Source organism: Bombina bombina, chromosome 6, assembly GCF_027579735.1.
Source record: "Bombina bombina isolate aBomBom1 chromosome 6, aBomBom1.pri, whole genome shotgun sequence".
Taxonomy (NCBI): Eukaryota; Metazoa; Chordata; class Amphibia; order Anura; family Bombinatoridae; genus Bombina; species Bombina bombina.
Window position 1 is genome coordinate 912028635 of NC_069504.1, and position 21377 is coordinate 912050011.

Sequence of the window (21377 nt, forward strand, 5' to 3'; positions counted from 1 at the left end):
TTAAAATTTGCCTGCCTATTGAAGTCTATGGCGGTTCGCCCGGTTCGCGAACATTTGCGGAAGTTCGCGTTCGCGTTCGCGAACTGAAAATTTTAGGTTTGCGACATCACTATTAATGGGACACTGAACCCAAAAATTTTCTTTCGCAATTCAGATTCAGCTGGCAATTTTAAGCAACTTTCTAATTTACTCCTATTATCACATTTTCTTCATTCTCTTGTTATCTTTATTTGAAAAGGAAGAATATAAGTTTTGGTGAACAACCTGGGTTGTTCTTGCTGATTGGTGGATAAATTCACCCACCAATAAACAAGTGCTCTCCAGGGTTTTGAACCAAACATTGGTTGGCTCCTTAGCTTAGATGCCTTCTTTTTCAAATAAAGATAGCAAGAGAACAAAGAAAAATTGATAATAGGAGTAAATTTAAAAATTGCTTAAAATTGCATGCTCTATCTGATTCACAAAAGAAAAAAATTGGGTTCAGTGTCCCTTTAAGTTCTACTGTCACATGATTCCCTTCCCCTGGCAAAAGTCCTCTACTGTGCATGGGCAAGAAATTGACTACAGCTAGAACAGATATCTCCTAGCAACACATCAAAGGAAAGCCTGCTCCTTTGCCTTCCTGTAGAAACCATCGCCCCCTTCTGTAGTTTTCACAGGAAAGTAATGGACCCTTCACAAATTAAGTTAAAAACAAATCAAAGGTAAAATCCTGTTTAAATGATGAATAAAACATATTGCAAGAGGTGGATAACCTTGTTTATCATACAGACATATGTATTCTGATTTTCAATAACTATTGGGGGAGGAATGAAAAAAGCTTGCCTGTGCTATTTTACTTTGAAGGGAAACTAAAAGTTCTATTAAATCATAGAGCTGCTGTAAAATGTTCATAAGGTATAAACGAGTAACATATCAACAAATATATACAAATATAGAGGCAGCGCCTATCATTAATATTATAAATTATCATGCACAGAAAACAGGCCATCCAACGTCAACCCACTCTTTAATCCATATTTAATATGTTCCAGCACTAAACAAGAACTGTTAATCTTCATATCAAACAACAAAACACGGATTATTATTATACACATTTCCACAGCATCTGTTTAGAAGATACATTGCACAAATGTGTTATTTGTACTTTAATATAATCCCTCAAACATAAAATAACATTCAATGTATAGATTGTACATATTGTAAAAAAAAATCAATATATTTTTATCTGAGTCCTGCTTATCACAGGATATTAACAAAAAATATATAACATATACATGAATATATCTATATATATATATATATATATATATATATATATATATTTACTAATTATGATTCGCACTCCTCCAATTTTTTATATCACTGACTCATTAAATTGATCTGATTTTAAAGTTGATATCAGATCACAATGTGCTCGGGGGGATATAAAATAGATATGAAAATAAAAAAGAAGAAAATAGCCCTTTGTCCGGCACCAGAGTATAGTGTTCGTATTCCAATACTAGTGGTGTATTATAAGAGCTTACTTTCCTTAATCACTAAGCAAATGATAAATACAATAATTAAATATGTTTAGCATCGTATAATCATAATGATGAAGAAAAATATACACAGAAAATTATCATTACATAATCATATGATTTATTAGCTGGTTCTAGACAATTAAATATATACAAATTAACGAACGTGGGCCCACTTGATAGTGCACAAACCGCTATTTCCTCATAGCTAAAAGTTCAGCTGTTAAAGACCATGGTTATGTTCCAAGAATTATTTATCTCCAATGTATGTATTATACCATAAGTCCATCATGCTGGTGTTTGAGGTTTAGAAAAGGGCTTAAAATGTTCGTCAAAAATATAAGTGCAAAATGGAGAGACTGAACACTCTAGGGGTTATTTTGTAAATGATGCTTGTTGATATTGTTCATGCATGTAAGTTTATGAGCAGAGTATATCTGTTGAATCTTGGAAGACTGAGCGTGGTTAAATTAATAACCACTAAGAGTTGTACACAAATAGCACTCGTGAGCTTTGTGAATGAACTGGAATTAACCACGTATTACAAAAAGACTAATCAGTGATTGAAATGATAACTTTCTCAAGATATACAAAAACTATACTAAATTAAAACTTAACATTTATTGATTAAACAGTGCTAAAATTAGCGGAAAACTACATATAGTTAAAAACACTAGCTCGAGATAGAAACTATGTTTTATTCAACAAAGGAGAGTATTTGGGTAGTTAATCTGGGGTCATTAGTAGGTGATGTCTACAACACTGACTTATTGAATATGTTGTCAGTATTGAATAGTCTGCAGAGTCAGTATGTAGAATGTGGGTATGGATAATACCAGGTGTTTTAAAGAACTGTTGTTGTGCGTTGATCTATTGGATTGACTGTTAATAGCAATATCAAAGTCCTTAGAATCTACTAATAGTGGATGGTTTTTAGTGATTAATCCCTATACACCCTAACTTTAGTTATGGCTGTTGAACAATAAGTAATGTGTATCTAATAGTCGAGAGGGTGGTATTCAGTATCTAAATTATTTGGTTGGAATACGTTGTAATGTTATTTTATGCTGTTTCTCCTTTTGTATGTGTCACACTTTCTCTTATTGGAGTGTTACCCAGATTCCAAATAGATTATGTTACACGTTGTTCTAGTTTTTTAATTTTGAAATTTGAAAATTTACTGTATTTGAGATGGACACATACAAGTTTTTTTATATATTACACTGTGGTTTATTATTGTACTCCACAGATTAGATTTGACAATAAAGTTTTTCTCCCTTTAGCTAATTTATTTGATTCACAGAATTCAGCCACTAAAGGCAAGATAACGTTTAATGTACGTTTCTTTTTTAATATGTATTTCATCCGAGGTGAACAAATATATATACTTAATGTTAGGCAGGGAGATGTTTATGGTTTCTACCTTGTTCTCTAATATATATGTATTTAGAATAATATGGTAAATTTCATTGTAGGTAACACACTCAAATTTCTGGCCCAGTAAGGTGCTGCTACATGATATTGCTTAAGGTGCGTGTCTTTTACCAAGCAAGACTTTTTTTCAACTTGTGTCAATCTTTATCTAGTTGAAATACATAGATAGAGTGTTACACTTTTCTGTTTATATTGTGCTATATTTTTAGCAGACGTGTTCAAATTCTTTGTGACACTCGATGGGTCCTTTTGATTATCTATACCCTCTTAGTTAAATTTACAGAGTGTTTTCTGTGAAAATAAGACTGTCTAGGTTTGACTACCCACATATATGTTTTTGTTTGACCCCGTTATGTTTGTGGCATGTAATTATAGACTCGGTTTTTGTGTTCACTTGTCTGGTAACGTCCGGTATTTATATGGTTTTTGTTTGGCGCTTTGCTGTTACACTTAAGTCTCCGTTAGTGCCTGTCAGCATCTTAGTAACGGTTAAATATTTAGACAGCAGTGCCTGTATTGTTAGCCTGTCCGGTATGGCTATTGAGTCAGGATTTAGCGCTCATATTATTATATCATTTAACACCGGTGTAACAGTCTGATTTGCCGGTGATAGTAAGGTACTATAGAGCTCCTGAAACAGTCATACCTGTGACTCGGCTAATGTTATTTTGTAAAAATGAAGTGGCTTTTTGTTGTTGGTTAAATTGCCGGGCTGGCAATATTATTCCCCAGCAGTAATTGCAAATTGGGTAGCAGCCACTCTCTAAAAAAGCCGGTCTAATTATATGAGTTCTGGTTCTCCTTTTAATGTATATAATAACGGCTATATCCTAATAGATAGCCTTTATGGTTTTTAACATAGCACTAATCGAAACTAGCAGCTAAAACACAGGAGCTCGCTAAGACTCCTCACCATTTCCCTGAATCCCTAACATGTTTCGCCGTAAACTCCGGAGCCGGAGTTTACGGCGAAACATGTTAGGGATTCAGGGAAATGGTGAGGAGTCTTAGCGAGCTCCTGTGTTTTAGCTGCTAGTTTCGATTAGTGCTATGTTAAAAACCATAAAGGCTATCTATTAGGATATAGCCGTTATTATATACATTAAAAGGAGAACCAGAACTCATATAATTAGACCGGCTTTTTTAGAGAGTGGCTGCTACCCAATTTGCAATTACTGCTGGGGAATAATATTGCCAGCCCGGCAATTTAACCAACAACAAAAAGCCACTTCATTTTTACAAAATAACATTAGCCGAGTCACAGGTATGACTGTTTCAGGAGCTCTATAGTACCTTACTATCACCGGCAAATCAGACTGTTACACCGGTGTTAAATGATATAATAATATGAGCGCTAAATCCTGACTCAATAGCCATACCGGACAGGCTAACAATACAGGCACTGCTGTCTAAATATTTAACCGTTACTAAGATGCTGACAGGCACTAACGGAGACTTAAGTGTAACAGCAAAGCGCCAAACAAAAACCATATAAATACCGGACGTTACCGGACAAGTGAACACAAAAACCGAGTCTATAATTACATGCCACAAACATAACGGGGTCAAACAAAAACATATATGTGGGTAGTCAAACCTAGACAGTCTTATTTTCACAGAAAACACTCTGTAAATTTAACTAAGAGGGGATAGATAATCAAAAGGACCCATCGAGTGTCACAAAGAATTTGAACACGTCTGCTAAAAATATAGCACAATATAAACAGAAAAGTGTAACACTCTATCTATGTATTTCAACTAGATAAAGATTGACACAAGTTGAAAAAAAGTCTTGCTTGGTAAAAGACACGCACCTTAAGCAATATCATGTAGCAGCACCTTACTGGGCCAGAAATTTGAGTGTGTTACCTACAATGAAATTTACCATATTATTCTAAATACATATATATTAGAGAACAAGGTAGAAACCATAAACATCTCCCTGCCTAACATTAAGTATATATATTTGTTCACCTCTGATGAAATACATATTAAAAAAGAAACGTACATTAAACGTTATCTTGCCTTTAGTGGCTGAATTCTGTGAATCAAATAAATTAGCTAAAGGGAGAAAAACTTTATTGTCAAATCTAATCTGTGGAGTACAATAATAAACCACAGTGTAATATATAAAAAAAACTTGTATGTGTCCATCTCAAATACAGTAAATTTTCAAATTTCAAAATTAAAAAACTAGAACAACGTGTAACATAATCTATTTGGAATCTGGGTAACACTCCAATAAGAGAAAGTGTGACACATACAAAAGGAGAAACAACATAAAATAACATTACAGCGTATTCCAACCAAATAATTTAGATACTGAATACCACCCTCTCGACTATTAGATACACATTACTTATTGTTCAACAGCCATAACTAAAGTTAGGGTGTATAGGGATTAATCACTAAAAACCATCCACTATTAGTAGATTCTAAGGACTTTGATATTGCTATTAACAGTCAATCTAATAGATCAACGCACAACAACAGTTCTTTAAAACACCTGGTATTATCCATACCCACATTCTACATACTGACTCTGCAGACTATTTAATACTGACAACATATTCAATAAGTCAGTGTTGTAGACATCACCTACTAATGACCCCAGATTAACTACCCAAATACTGTCCTTTGTTGAATAAAACATAGTTTCTATCTCGAGCTAGTGTTTTTAACTATATGTAGTTTTCCGCTAATTTTAGCACTGTTTAATCAATAAATGTTAAGTTTTAATTTAGTGTAGTTTTTGTATATCTTGAGAAAGTTATCATTTCAATCACTGATTAGTCTTTTTGTAATACGTGGTTAATTCTAGTTCATTCACAAAGCTCACGAGTGCTATTTGTGTACAACTCTTAGTGGTTATTAATTTAACCACGCTCAGTCTTCCAAGTTGCAACTAAGTACACAGCACCGCAGACTCCAGTATTATAAACTATTACATCTGGAAATTATCCCAGAAGTAGCTACAGTAACGAGATCCTGAGCTTAGCCTTAAGTGAAAGTGTAGTGCCATTGGTCTCCCCCTCTTTTCTATATCTGTTGAATAGCTGCTTGTTTCCGTGTATTGTGCCTCAAGGAATTAGGGCTTTGGATAGTCGAACTTCCACACACCTTGCTAGGCAAATTACGACAACATTTGTAACCATCAAAGAAACAATTTACCTTGATTGTAGTTTCCGCTGTGTCTGGCTCAAATCGATACTTACATGCACTTTCCTCATCGTATTTCGTTACATACCCACAACGAGTGTGTCAATCTTATGCACTGTTATTTCTTGTTGTCATTTGACCGGCTTGGTTCTGAAGGGCTCAGCTGTTGCCCTCAGTAAGAATTAGCGTTCAGCGTTTCATACGCGCGTTTCACCCTGACTGGTTGCTTGTTTAGGGCTTCATACGGTTATCAAGCTAAATATTTGCCTTTCTAAAATTATTTGAGGAACCTCACAGCAATGATGAGATAATCTTTTCGGTGTGAAGAGCTTTAGCTTATCAGGCATTTAGTCCCAAGTTAAATACTCTAACAATTGGGTAGCTTGTTTAATGCATGGGTCTAAATACCTTTATACTTTGCAATTATGTTTTATGATTGTTAATGGTGAATTTGATTTAACATTTTTCACAATCAGCTATTTTCAGTCTGGTACAAGATGTGTGTTCCATGTAGCCTTTTAACTAATCTTTCCTTTTCGGCATCAGAAACAACTGGGGAGTGGGGATCAGATTAACGTGTTAGCCAAGGGGCAGAAAGCAAGAGAAGAATAATACATACAGAAAGAGAAGCGCTCCCTCAGGAATGAACACCAGCTCAATAACTTGTTAGCTTGCTCTATGGCGATTTACCTCTTGGGTACAGCTTCAATAATGCTTTTTACAGAGAAGAACTTTCCCAAAGTATATCAAGGTCAGTCCAGCCTCGAAATACCAGGCAATCCCTTTCTGAACAATGAGACATTGGTTTCAACCTTCATTGGGCCTCGTCAGTGAGGTGCAGCCATATTCCTCTAAGCACATTTCCCCTTCTTCTCTGTGAAAAGCATTATCGGGCTAAACGAAGCTGCTTCCAGGAGGTAAATTGCTATAGAACAAGCTAACAAGTTATTGAGCTGTTGTTTGTTTCTGAGAGATCACTTATCTTTCTGTATGTATTTAGTCTCCCTAATGGAAAAAGGGCAAACCAGACGTGGACTCCTTGCCCAATGTGCTTAGAGGAATGTGACTGCACCTCACTGACAAGGCCTATTAGAGGCCTAAACTATTTTCTGGGGCTGCCATGTTCCTTGTTCAGAGAGGGATTGCCTCAGTAGCAGACCTACTCAACAGAGGATCCTGGAGCAAAAAAATGTTAGGGCCCACCTAACATTCAGTCCAGCCTCGAAATATCAGGCAATCCCTCTCTTAACAAGGAACATAGCAACCCCAGACAATGGTTTCAGCCTTCATTGGGCCTCGTCAGTGAGGTGCAGCCATATTAATCTAAGCACATTGGGGAAGGAGTCAATATCTGGTTTCTGCTTCTTCTCTGTGAAACAAATAGAGAAGCACAGAGATAAAGAATTATATAGATAGATAAATATATAAAGAGACAGAGAAAGAGAAAATGTGATACAACTGCCCGACTTTCATTTGCACAAGCAGATGAGCTTTTTTTAATTTTTTTAAGGAAATATAGACAATAAGCTTAGGGTGGCTCCATCTTTACTCCCTAAGATGTGAAGTTTTCTGTTGTCACATGACAAATTAAACTAACATTTATTTTATATTATTTTTATGTCTGAATAGCTTTTATGAGGGAATCGTTGTGGTATGTGTCCTATCTCCAATAGCATCTCCTGGGTCTGGGTTGTTCTCTAGGTTCTCTTGGAGGCTTACAATTAAATAAGTAATGGGGGCTGCTTTGTAGGTAACAGAAGGTTAGAACATATATTTGATTTTATGTGAAAACTCTTTTGGAATACAGAAATGAGAACAGTCAATGGGCAAGGTTCTAAATTTACATTGCGTACACCTCTACAGTCCAAGTGATTTATATCAGGGCGTTTAAAATGCTGCTGACTTTTTGTGCTCTGGTAAATCAAACCATTCAGAAGGTCTGCATGAAATTATCACTGTTACGTAACTAAGTCTTGATCAGCTATTGGTGAGGCCCAAGCCAAAAGCCTACCATTTTAATAAGTATATAAGGAACAAAGCTCTTGCATTGTTCAGACTGAACGCTTTTGGGCAGAGAAGTTGGGGTGAGATCAGATCTGATAAGAGGCTAAATGTTCTTCCTCTGTGAGGTCCGTAGTATTGCATAGGTATGACTGGACAAAATATGAGCTGGGGTCTTGTTACTGAATGATGACAAGCCCAAGTTGGTGTACCAGGAGAGAAGAAACAGAAGTATGCACTGAAACAGTTTACACAAGATCCACAGATGATCCTTTGACAGTTGTGAGCACATACCAGACAGTTATGACACTAAACTAGACTGAAGTCCTATGCAGCACATTTTTGCCCACAAAGCAGACCTAGCACCAGACAAATACATGTGCAACAACTCTATACAATGTATTGGCAAACTCAAGACCAATAAATCCTGAAGCTGTTTAATGTCAGTTAGGAGTGCTAACTTTTTATTATTAATCATTTATGTCTCTTTATACTCCAGTGTTTTTGACGATTGCTTAACAGAAAGACATTAAAATGGGCTATCCATTTTAAAGATGGAACTGTTCTTTTTAATACATATATTGATCCATATAGGTTTATGATGAAGTGCCACCTTAATTGTGCTTATATGCAAATTAGGTAACCGTTTTATAGGCATGGCACATGTAATTTGATATAATTTACTTTGTTCTAAGTCCTGCAATATCCTTTCAGTAAATATTTACTCATTGTTTTTCAGTTGAGCAATGATTGTATCCTCTTGGCATCTGGTAACAAAGAAATCAGTCATTTCACCACCCAGGCTGCTAGTAATATACCAAAAGCTTGATTTTCTCCTCCAGTACACACACAAAGGCATTAAAGGGACAGTATACACCAATTTTCATATAACTGCATGTAATAGACACTACTATAAAGAATAATATGCACAGATACTGATATAAAAATCCAGTATAAAACTGTTTAACAACGTACTTAGAGACTTCCAGTTTAGCTCTGTTTAAAAGGTTAGCTGGAACACCCACTGCAAGTGAGAAATAGCAGACACTCCCCCTCCCCTTCCTTTGCATATGAAAAGACCCTTTACACAAACAGAAGCAAGCTGGAGTAGGTATACGTCTGTATTCTCCTAAAACTTTGGGCTTGGTTAGGAGTCTGAAAATCAGAGCAATGTTATTTTAAAATAAGCAAAACTGTATGGGCTATATAAATAGATCATCTACAAAACATGTATGCAAAGAAAAATCTTGTGTATAATGTCCCTTTAGCTTCTAAAGCAGAGGTGCAGACGTGTGCTCTGCTTTCTCTGTATGTGGTGGGAGGCGTGACCTCTGATTGACTATACCACCCACAATAAAAGAAAGAAAAATATATCTGCAGAATATGGACAGCTGAAAGGTAGATTAAATCAGCACCCACAAGCGGCCTAAAAGTGTTTTTTCAGATGTATGGGAGTATTGATATTCAAACAAGCACACTTGTGTACGGTTCAGGAGACCATATCATCAGAAAGATATAAATAAACTAGAAGCTGTCCAAAGGAGGGCTACTAAAATGGTACATGGTCTAAAATATAAAACGTACAAAGAAAGACTCTATGATCTAAATATGTATAGTTTAGAGGATAGAAGGGAAAGAGGTGACATGATAGAAACTTTTAAATATATGAAGGGACTTAATAAAATAGAAGCTGAAAGCATTTTTCACAAAAAATAAATGCCAAAATAAGGGGTCACAATCTAAAGTTAGAGGGTAAGCAGATTCAGGAGAAATTTGAGGAAGCATTTTTTTACAGAAAGGGTGGTGGATTCATGGAATAAACTTCCATTTGAGGTGGTAAACACAAAGGCCTCTAGTTATGAAGCTCCGTATTTACCTGCATTCGCCGGCCCAATACGCCCGCCTAAGCTCGCCTAACATCGCTGCCGCGGACCTGAATGCGTTCGCCAAAGTTATCAAGAAAGCTGTCAAGAAGCCGCGCACCAAGTACGGAGCGATGAGCAGCGGACTGTTGTTAACTGACAGTCATTGATCTCGCTGCTCATCGGCTTCTTCGCAGCTTTCTTGCTACCCTGTCACTAAGCACCCACACCATACTATACTGTTTTACCCCCTAAACCACCGCTCACAGACCCCACCGCACCTAAATAAATTTATTAACCCCTAAACTGCCGCTCCGGGACCCCTCCGCAACTATAATAAATATATTAACCCCTAAACCGCCGCTCCTGGACCCTACCGCCACCTACATTATACCTATTAACCCCTAATCTGCCGCCCCCTATACCGCCGCCACCTAAATAAAGTTATTAACCCTTATCCTGCCGATCCCGGACCCCGCCGCAAATAAATTAAATGTTTAACCCCTAAACCGCCGCACCCGGAGCCCTCCGCCACCTACATTACATTTATTAACCCCTATCCTGCGCCCCTACAGCGCCGCTACCTACAGTACATTGATTAACCCCTAATCTACCCCCCCTACACCGCCGCCACTATATTAAATGAATAAACCCCTAAACCTAAGTCTAACCCTAACCCTAAACCCCCCTAACATAAATATTATTTAAATTAATCTAAATAAATATTCCTATAATTAAATAAATGATTCCTATTTAAAACTAAATACTTACCTGTAAAATAAACCCTAAGATAGCTACAATACAACTAATAGTTACATTGTAGCTATCTCAGGATTTATTTTTATTTTACAGGCAACTTTGTATTTATTTTAACTAGGTACAATAGCTATTAAATAGTTATTAACTATTTAATAGCTACCTACCTAAAATAAATACAAAATTACCTGTAAAATAAATCCTAACCTAAGTTACAATTACACCTAACACTACACTATCATTAAATAAATTAAATTAATTAACTACAATTACCTAACATTAAATAAAATTAAAGGGACATGCCACCCACATTTTTTCTTTTATGATTTAGAAAGAGAATGCAATTTTAAACATCTTTCTAGTTTACTTATATTATCTAATTTGTTTTATTCTCTTGATATTCTTTGATGAAAAGCATATCTAGATATGCTCACTAGCTCCTTATTGGTTGCTGCACATAGAAGCATCGTGTGATTGGCTCACCATGTGCATTGCTTTTTCTTCAAATAAGGATATTTAAAAAATGAAGCAAAATAAATTATGGAAGTAAATTGCAATGTTGTTTAAATTTCTATTCTCTATCTGAATCATGAAAGAAAGATTTTGGGTTTAGTGGCCCTTTAACTAAAAATAACTAAAGTACAAAAAATAAAAAAATCTAAATTACAGAAAATAAAATTCCCTACCCTAAACTAAATTACAAATAGCCCTTAAAAGGGCCTTTTGCGGGGGCGGAGCGATGAGCTGAACCGGCAGGACGCATATTGGAGAAGCTCCTGTTCTATTCATGAAATATATGAGCCTTACTTAGGTTCCTAAGGAATTTTTGAGATTGTTTGGTGCTTATATCTTTATTGGACATATGTGTAATGTGAAGGAGCCTTTCTGGATTGCGTCTTCAGCCTATGTTGTTTAGCCAAACAGTGCGACTCTGTCTGAGAGGCCGCAGTGTTTTAAGCTACCACACATTTCCCCCCCCCAGGTAACTGGGTTACGAGTAGTCCTACTTGACTACACATTTTGTTGCAATGGAGGCCGATATACGAATGTCTGATGAAGCTATATATGAAATGCTCAATAAGCACTCTGCTGGCCTGAAAAATTTGATTGCGCAGTGTTACGCTAACTACCCTTCTCCACGTGACTCCCATGATGGCGATCGGGACTCAGAGGCCTATGCTGATCGGACCGTGGAGCCCATGTTAGAAATGCAGAAAAGAAACCCAGTGAGACAGAGCCCTGTACCTCCCGTCTCTCCCCATAGTATCCCGCAGCCGCAATCCGCGGTCATCCCCGTACAAGGAAATAGCCGCCTTATACCTGGATATGGAGCAGTAGTATACACTGGCACTTTGCTGATGGGTGCCGCTGGAAAGATGAGAGTGCTGTGCCCGAGAGAAACCCCAGTTGTGCCACTCGGTGTGGACACGCCGATGCTGAGAACAGACTTGTTGGCTGGTAGGGGAGAGAGACTTGATCAAATTGCTTTTGGCATTGCACCTACCTATTCGCTCACGCAGGCCGCACGGCTCCCGTCACCTCTTGCTGCCCTTCTACCCGAGGACCCACTGTTCCTGGGTGTACAGCACTGCATAACTCCCTACGCAGAAGTGGACTTTGTGTATTTACACGATGATGGCGGTGTCACTTACCACGAACCAAATCGCAACTTGACCTGGGCGCCTGTTGTTCCCAAGATGGTGAGACTTGGTGCACTGCACTTGCAGATCTTTTCCTCCAGACTGCCTGTGTCTTCTGCCGGGCCTACTACTCTAGATGGGACATGCAACACCCTTCATACTCTTGGGGCTGCTATGTTTGCTATTAAAGTAGGAGTGGGCTAAATGGCGTTTAAGATACCTACTAATACCCAGCTCTGGGGACATGACATTGGCAGATTCATGATAGAAAGCCCCAGGTTCTGACATGCGTTTTGTATGCTAGGAATTTTTGTTATTTACAGGGCTATGCATAAATAAGTTTTCCCCACTAATGCAGACTGTAGCGGAAGCCCCCTTTGCAATGATGCATTATCTCTGGGGCCACAGGCTGAACCGATCCTCCATAGCTCATGCTTTATACCTAGCACTCTAGTATTATTCATTAAGTTTCATGTTGACACACGTTGTTTGTAATATTTTAACTGCTATTATGTGCCATGTACGATATATCGTTCCATTGTTGGTCCTGCACATTATAAGTGACAGTAAACTGTTTCCCTCTTTGTATATAATTGTGTTTTTACAGTTTCAGGCCCAAAAGTGGCTATAGTCCAACCTACCAGTCCTCCATTAAAAAACGTTAATCTATAAGAGGGTCCAAAAGTGGCCTACTCAAACATTAGGAGGTAAATATCTTTATGAAAAATGAGGTTTCTATTAGTTTGCCTATTTTTGGTTCATATGAAGTTGTGACAATGCATATATATATATATATATATATATATATATATCATTTTTACTTGTGTGGGATGAACACTGTATCTACATTTATATTTGCACACTTCCCTGCATTTTGTATTGTTTTTGCTTTTGTGTTAGTAAATTCTCATATGCTTTGTAATTGTTTTCCACACCTCAATAAAACTTATTAAAAAAAAAAGGGCCTTTTGCGGGGCATTGGCCCAAAGTAATCAGCTCTTTTACCAGCCCTTAAAAGGGCTTTTTGCGGGGCATTGCCCCAAAGTAATCAGCTCTTTTACCTGTTTAAAAAAGAAATACAATACCCTCCCAACATTACAACCCACCACCCACACACCCTTACTCTAAAACCCACCCGATCCCCCCTTAAAAAAACCTAACACTACCCCCTTGAAGATCACCCTACCTTGAGCCGTCTTCACCCAGCCGGGCACAAGCGGTCATCCGATCCGTCCAGAAGTCTTCATCAAATCCGGGCAGAAGAGGTCCTTCAAGTGGCAGATGTCTTCTATCTTCTATCTTCAATCAACCGGAGCGGAGCCATCTTGAATCCAGCCGACGCGGAGCCATCCTTTTTTTCCGATGTCCTAACACTGAATGAAGGTTCCTTTAAATGACGTCATCCAAGATGGCGTCCCTCGAATTCCGATTGGCTGATAGGATTCTATCAGCCAATCAGAATTAAGGTAGGAAAAATCCGATTGGCTGATGTAGTCAGACAATCGGATTGAAGTTCAATCCGATTGGCTGATTGGATCAGCCAATAGAATTGACCTCGCATTCTATTGGCTGATCTAATCAGCCAATCGGATTGAACTTCAATCTGGATTGGCTGATTACGGATTTTTCCTACATTAATTCTGATTGGCTGATAGAATCAGCCAATCAGAATTTGAGGGTCGCCATCTTGGATGACGTAATTTAAAGGAACCTTCAATCAGTGTTAGGACATCGGAAGAAGAGGATGGCTCCGCGTCGGCTGGATTCAAGATTGCTCCGCTCCGGTTGATTGAAGATAGAAGATGCCGCTTGGATGAAGACATCTGCCGCTTGGAGGACCTCTTCTGCCCGGATTCGATGAAGACTTCTGGACGGATCGGATGACCGCTTGTGCCCGGCTGGGTGAAGACGGCTCAAGGTAGGGTGATCTTCAAGGGGGTAGTGTTAGGTTTTTTTAAGGGGGGATCGGGTGGGTTTTAGAGTAGGGGTGTGGTGGGTTTTAATGTTGGGGGGTGTATTTCTTTTTTTTACAGGTAAAAGAGCTGATTACTTTGGGGCAATGCCCCGCAAAAGGCCCTTTTAAGGGCTGGTAAAAGAGCTTATTACTTTGGGGCAATGCCCCGCAAAAGGCCCTTTTAAGGGCTATTTGTAATTTAGTTTAGGGTAGGGAATTTTATTATTTTGGGGGGCTTTTTATTTTATTAGGGGGCTTAGATTAGGTGTAATTAGTTTAAAATTCTTGTATTTTTTTATTTTCTGTAATTTAGAGTTTGTTTTTTTTGGTACTTTAGTTATTTTTAGTTAATTTTATTTAATGTTAGGTAATTGTAGTTAATTAATTTAATTTATTTAATGATAGTGTAGTGTTAGGTGTAATTGTAACTTAGTTTAGGATTTATTTTACAGGTAATTTTGTATTTATTTTAGCTAGGTAGCTATTAAATAGTTAATAACTGTTTAATAGCTATTGTACCTATTTAAAATAAATACAAAGTTGCCTGTATAATAAAAATAAACCATAAAATAGCTATAATGTAATTATTAATTATATTGTAGCTATCTTAGGGTTTATTTTACAGGTAAGTATTTAGCTTTAAATAGGAATAATTTATTTAATTATAGGAATATTTATTTAGATTAATTTAAATAATATTTATGTTAGGGGGGTGTTAGGGTTAGACTTAGGTTTAGGGGTTAATTCATTTAATATAGTGGCGGCGGTGTAGGGGGGGTGGCGGCGGGGTCCGGGAGCGGCGGTTTAGGGGTTAATAAGTATAAAGTAGGTGGCGGCGGTTTAGGGGGGGCAGATTAGAGGTGTTTAGACTTGGGTACATGTTAGGGTGTTAGGTGCAGACACTTCCCAAAGAAATCAATGGGATATCGGACAGCAGCGAACATGAGCTCTCGCTGCTGTCAGACTCCCATTGATTCCTATGGGATCCGCCACCTCTAGGGCGGCGGATTGAAAACCAGGTACGCTGGCCCGGAATAGTGGCGAGCGTACCTGCTAGTTCTTTGATAACTAGCAAAAGTAGTCAGATTGTGCCGAACTTGCGTTCGGAACATCTGTAGTGACGTAACCATCGATCTGTGTTGGACTGAGTCCGGCGGATCGTATGTTACGTCACTATATTCTACTTTTTCCGGGCTGTAGGGCTTGATAACTACAGCGAATCAGCCTCGCCACAAATACGCTGCGGAATTCCAGCGTATTTGCGGTTGACGGCTTGATAACTAGAGGCCAAAAACTGTAAAGGAATTCAAAAATGCCTGGGACATGCATAAAGTTATCTTAAGGAAAAATTAACATGTAATATGGGTAGAATTGATGGGCCTTTTTGGTTCTTATCTACCGTCAAATTCTATGTTTCTATGTGTGCAGTACAATCAAATCGATTCACAATAAAAAACGGATTAGTGGCCTTTTAAATTCCTGGAAACTAAAATGTCAATTTTTTCTAAATGTTTACAGGACAGGTGGTTCTATTACCGGACTGCCCAGTTCAATACTGAACATTTGGTAACCCTTTGGTAAGCAATACATTGAACAAAAATCATCCTCAACTGATCTGTCATCCCTTATTAGAAACATTATCATTGACTATCTAATTAATGTGTAAGTTCCAAATTACTCCACTGTTTCTGCCCTAATGAATCTATTTTAAAAGGAAGAGATAATGATTTAAAACCCAAAACCTTTGTCTTGAAAAGTGAATGCAATTAACTTGCTTTTCTGCAGGATTAATATGGTAATCATTTAAACTTTATATCATGAACAAAAATGTGAATACAATCCCACACTTTTCTATTTTAGTACATAAAAGTAGATACAGTATATATTTAATCTGTCACATACCTGTAGACATCTATAAATCAGCACCATGTTATTATATATGGTTTAATTGAATATCATATTTAGCAATCATTCTATTCTTAATGCCTTTGCTAATGAAAACAGCTTTTTAAGTGCTTGTACTAATAAAATTAGATTTTATGTAATGTATTAAACCATTTATCTTTTCTACCTTAACTCTCAATGACTCTGCTATTATCTACATTGAAAACCCTTTGAATGCTTAAGTTGGATAAATCAAAGAAATAGGGAGCATACACATTAAAGGTTTGGTTCCAGACCTGTCATATCTGCCAAGTGGCAAGACCGTATAGCGTAAATGCTTTTTTTTTTCGACAGTGTTTAGGACAATTTAAACTAATTTATTAAAAAAGTGTATTTACTATAAATCACTAAAAATATTAAACACATTGAAATCTTAATTTAGCAAGTGTTTACTGTATAATATAATATTTTAATGGGATTGACATGGTAGACAATCCCATTAAAATAGAACATATCTATCTAACTTTCTAATTTACATTCCATGAATGAAAATGGGAGATATAAAAAATATTTTTATATTGGACAAAGTATAAAAAGAAGTATGATACAGTCAAAAGTGGCCAACAGACCCACTACATAATGAACCTACGTGATTTGTGCCCACACAACTGGAATTTGTCAAGGTGAACATTTCTATCTATCATTTATCTTTATCTAATTCATCCATTTGTCTATCTTTTACCTATTTAACATAGGCTATAAAGTATTAGAAAAAAGATAGAAAAAAATTCAAGACTCAGAAAGATAGAACTACATAGAGATAGATTATATAGTTAAATAGATAGATAGATAGATAGATAGATAGATAGATAGATAGATAGATAGATAGAAAGATAGATCGATGGCAGACAGACAGATAGATAGATCATAGATAGATAGACAGACAGACATACAGACAGATAGATAGATAGATAAATAGATAGATAGATAGAAAGATAGATTGATGGCAGACAGACAGATAGATAGATCATAGATAGATAGATAGATAGATAGATAGATAGATGATAGATCATATACAGCTAGATAGATTACTAAATATGAAAAAGCAAAAAAGCAAAAGAACAAAAACCTCAAGAACCTCATACACAATCTGTTTAATAAATTTACCAAAGTATTTCTGTCATAGATACTAATTATTGATTACAAACATTCAAGTGATCACAGAGCTGATACAGTCCTCTGTGATTCTTTACTTTTATCTTTGGAAATTAATTTATTTTTTAGTCATAGTAAGAAATAAACTACTAATAAAGAAACAATATAATTTACCTTGGACTTCTGATCTTCTGAAACCATTTTCATCTTTCAAATTTTGTCTGTAACAGAGTAACACATAAGAGTCACAACTCCGTGAAGGGCTATACTTCATTACACATAAACCCGGAGCACTAAAAATCTAAAAGAAACCTTTCTCTTCCTGGTGACTCAGCTTCTGATATCTTTATAGATCATGGATTAACCACACTACATTTGAGTGGTGTTTATAATACAGAGAGCCTAGTAAATGTTTTCTTATTTTATATGTAAGCATAAAAACACCTTGAGTATGTTTAAATAATACATTTCTTGTGTTTTCTGTTATTCTAATTGTGATATTCTATTTTGTAATTATTTATTTATTTATTTAGTTATTGTTTTTGGTATCATACTGTTTCTATGTTCAAAATTTGATAATTGCCAGGAGTACTCATTCAAAGGCCTGCCACTTAAACAAACATGAAACCCAAGTTCTTCTTTTATGATTCAGAAAGAGTATAACAAATTAAATAACTTTCCAAATTACTATTTTATTTATTCGCTTGGGATCCTATGTCAAAGTTTTGAGACTGCCCTGTATATACTTAATTTGAATATTTTTCTATACTCTATTGCTTTTTTTCCATGTGAGCAGTGCACCACTTCTGAATTCTAATATATATATATAAATACAGGGAGTGCAGAATTATTAGGCAAATGAGTATTTTGACCACATCATCCTCTTTATGCATGTTGTCTTACTCCAAGCTGTATAGGCTCGAAAGCCTACTACCAATTAAGCATATTAGGTGATGTGCATCTCTGTAATGAGAAGGGGTGTGGTCTAATGACATCAACACCCTATATCAGGTGTGCATAATAATTAGGCAACTTCCTTTCCTTTGGCAAAATGGGTCAAAAGAAGGACTTGACAGGCTCAGAAAAGTCAAAAATAGTGAGATATCTTGCAGAGGGATGCAGCACAAAGCTTCTGAAGCGTGATCATCGAACAATCAAGCGTTTCATTCAAAATAGTCAACAGGGTCGCAAGAAGCATGTGGAAAAACCAAGGCGCAAAATAACTGCCCATGAACTGAGAAAAGTCAAGCGTGCAGCTGCCAAGATGCCACTTGCCACCAGTTTGGCCATATTTCAGAGCTGCAACATCACTGGAGTGCCCAAAAACACAAGGTGTGCAATACTCAGAGACATGGCCAAGGTAAGAAAGGCTGAAAGACGACCACCACTGAACAAGACACACAAGCTGAAACATCAAGACTGGGCCAAGAAATATCTCAAGACTGATTTTTCTAAGGTTTTATGGACTGATGAAATGAGAGTGAGTCTTGATGGGCCAGATGGATGGGCCCGTGGCTGGATTGGTAAAGGGCAGAGAGCTCCAGTCCGACTCAGACGCCAGCAAGGTGGAGGTGGAGTACTGGTTTGGGCTGGTATCATCAAAGATGAGCTTGTGGGGCCTTTTTGGGTTGAGGATGGAGTCAAGCTCAACCCCCAGTCCTACTGCCAGTTTCTGGAAGACACCTTCTTCAAGCAGTGGTACAGGAAGAAGTCTGCATCCTTCAAGAAAAACATGATTTTCATGCAGGACAATGCTCCATCACACGCGTCCAAGTACTCCACAGCGTGGCTGGCAAGAAAGGGTATAAAAGAAGAAAATCTAATGACATGGCCTCCTTGTTCACCTGATCTGAACCCCATTGAGAACCTGTGGTCCATCATCAAATGTGAGATTTACAAGGAGGGAAAACAGTACACCTCTCTGAACAGTGTCTGGGAGGCTGTGGTTGCTGCTGCATGCAATGTTGATGGTGAACAGATCAAAACACTGACAGAATCCATGGATGGCAGGCTTTTGAGTGTCCTTGCAAAGAAAGGTGGCTATATTGGTCACTGATTTGTTTTTGTTTTGTTTTTGAATGTCAGAAATGTATATTTGTGAATGTTGAGATGTTATATTGGTTTCACTGGTAAAAATAAATAATTGAAATGGGTATATATTTGTTTTTTTGTTAAGTTGCCTAATAATTATGCACAGTAATAGTCACCTGCACACACAGATATCCCCCTAAAATAGCTATAACTAAAAACAAACTAAAAACTACTTCCAAAACTATTCAGCTTTGATATTAATGAGTTTTTTGGGTTCATTGAGAACATGGTTGTTGTTCAATAATAAAATTAATCCTCAAAAATACAACTTGCCTAATAATTCTGCACTCCCTGTATATACTGTATATATACAGTATATATATATATATATATATATATATATATATATATATATATATATATATATATATTATATATATATATATATATATATATATATATATATATATATATATATATATATATATATATATATATATAGATCCATATGAAGATGCACTCTCACCAACTTCCTGCAACTGTCAGGGTGCTTTACCATATTCAATATAATTAAAAAATAAGCACTCACTGGTCTTGAGGCGACTTGAAACTTCAATTAGTGAATTGTATTAGAGATAACAAAAACACTTTTTTGACATACAGAGTTTAAACTATATAGAGTTGCGACCAATATCGATAGCGGGAATAATCTTAAATTGTTTACATATGGATCTAGTTAGCAGTTGGTGAAGTATATATGTGGAAAACAATATTAATTTATCATTGATGATGAACACTGTGAGTTTTGGTCATGTGAAAGTTTGTAGGTGCCGCCTACATCCTGATGCCATAGTGAAGCCTTAGGGGTGTGTCTGAAACTGACAACATTTGCAACAGGAACAGAGCAGAGATGTTTTGCAAAAATGGTAAAAAGAGCATTTAGGGGTTTTTGCAGAGCGTAAGTGATGTGTATTAAAGTTATCTATCACGATTGGTAATATAATTTTCGTTAACAAGCAGTAAAGTTATGTTAACTTCTGATGGTGCCGCTTACATATTGTTGTCATAGCAACACCTTAGAGGTATGTCTGAAACCGACAGCTTTATAACATAAATAGAACGGAGATGTTTCTAAACTATCGTGAAAAGGTGTATTCAGAGGAGTCATAAGGTTGTAAGCAGGCGATGTGCATTAAGCAACGTATTACAGTTGATAGTATTATTTTTCTGGATTTGATTTGTTGTAAGGAGTTGTTGGATAAATATATAGGTGTAATGTTAGGAGGGCGGAGTTCAGGTAAATGTATGCACATGGTGGATTCTTTGCAAACGCTTTGCTTTCATTGGCACAGTTGAGGCTAGTGTTTTTGTCTACATGTTTAGAAGTGTTTCTACACACAAATTAGACTAGGGCACTATAAAAGCATGCTCCTCTTCTATTGTGAATAACTTGGGATATTATTATTTCCCTCTGATGTATCAGATATAGTGAGGAGTGGTGCTAGTATTCATTCAACGTCCAAGAAAATGTTGGAACGAAGTTCCACAAAAGAAATACTATATTAGCTCTCTATGCCCAGACTATTTCTCAGGCAGGAACTCAGTGGATAAAATATAACTTTTATTGATCCTTTTAAAAGATGGGCAACAATAAACAAATTAAAATCCGTATCTGAAATTCAGCTGTTAATTCTAAAGTGTCTCCTAATGTCAATAGTACAGCCTTTTAATGCTATATGTAATGTCACAGAGACACTGTGGTTAAAGTATTGAAATGACCGCTTTGTTCACTTTATTATATGTGTGGGTTAGGCTGTCACTCTCGTTCAGAATTTGAATCAGAGTTTGATTACTTGGGTATTATTAATGGTATTGTTGGGTTATATACTAAGTGAGACTGGTTGCTGGATATCTCAGTGGGGTTAAGATGTCACTCTGGTTCAGATTGTAATCAGAGTTTAATTACTCTGGTATTATT

At 36.7% G+C, this 21377-nt stretch overlaps 1 protein-coding gene across 1 annotated transcript in view; it reads right to left on the reverse strand.

Annotated features, from left to right (window-relative positions):
* SLC23A1 (solute carrier family 23 member 1) overlaps positions 1-21377 on the reverse strand; it is a 604245-nt gene that overhangs the window by 531974 nt on the left and 50894 nt on the right. Inside the window, exon 2 of the mRNA XM_053718546.1 lies at positions 17543-17589. Within this exon, the coding sequence (XP_053574521.1) occupies positions 17543-17575 (33 nt within the window). The 5' untranslated portion in view covers positions 17576-17589. The remainder of the gene's footprint in view (positions 1-17542; positions 17590-21377) is intronic.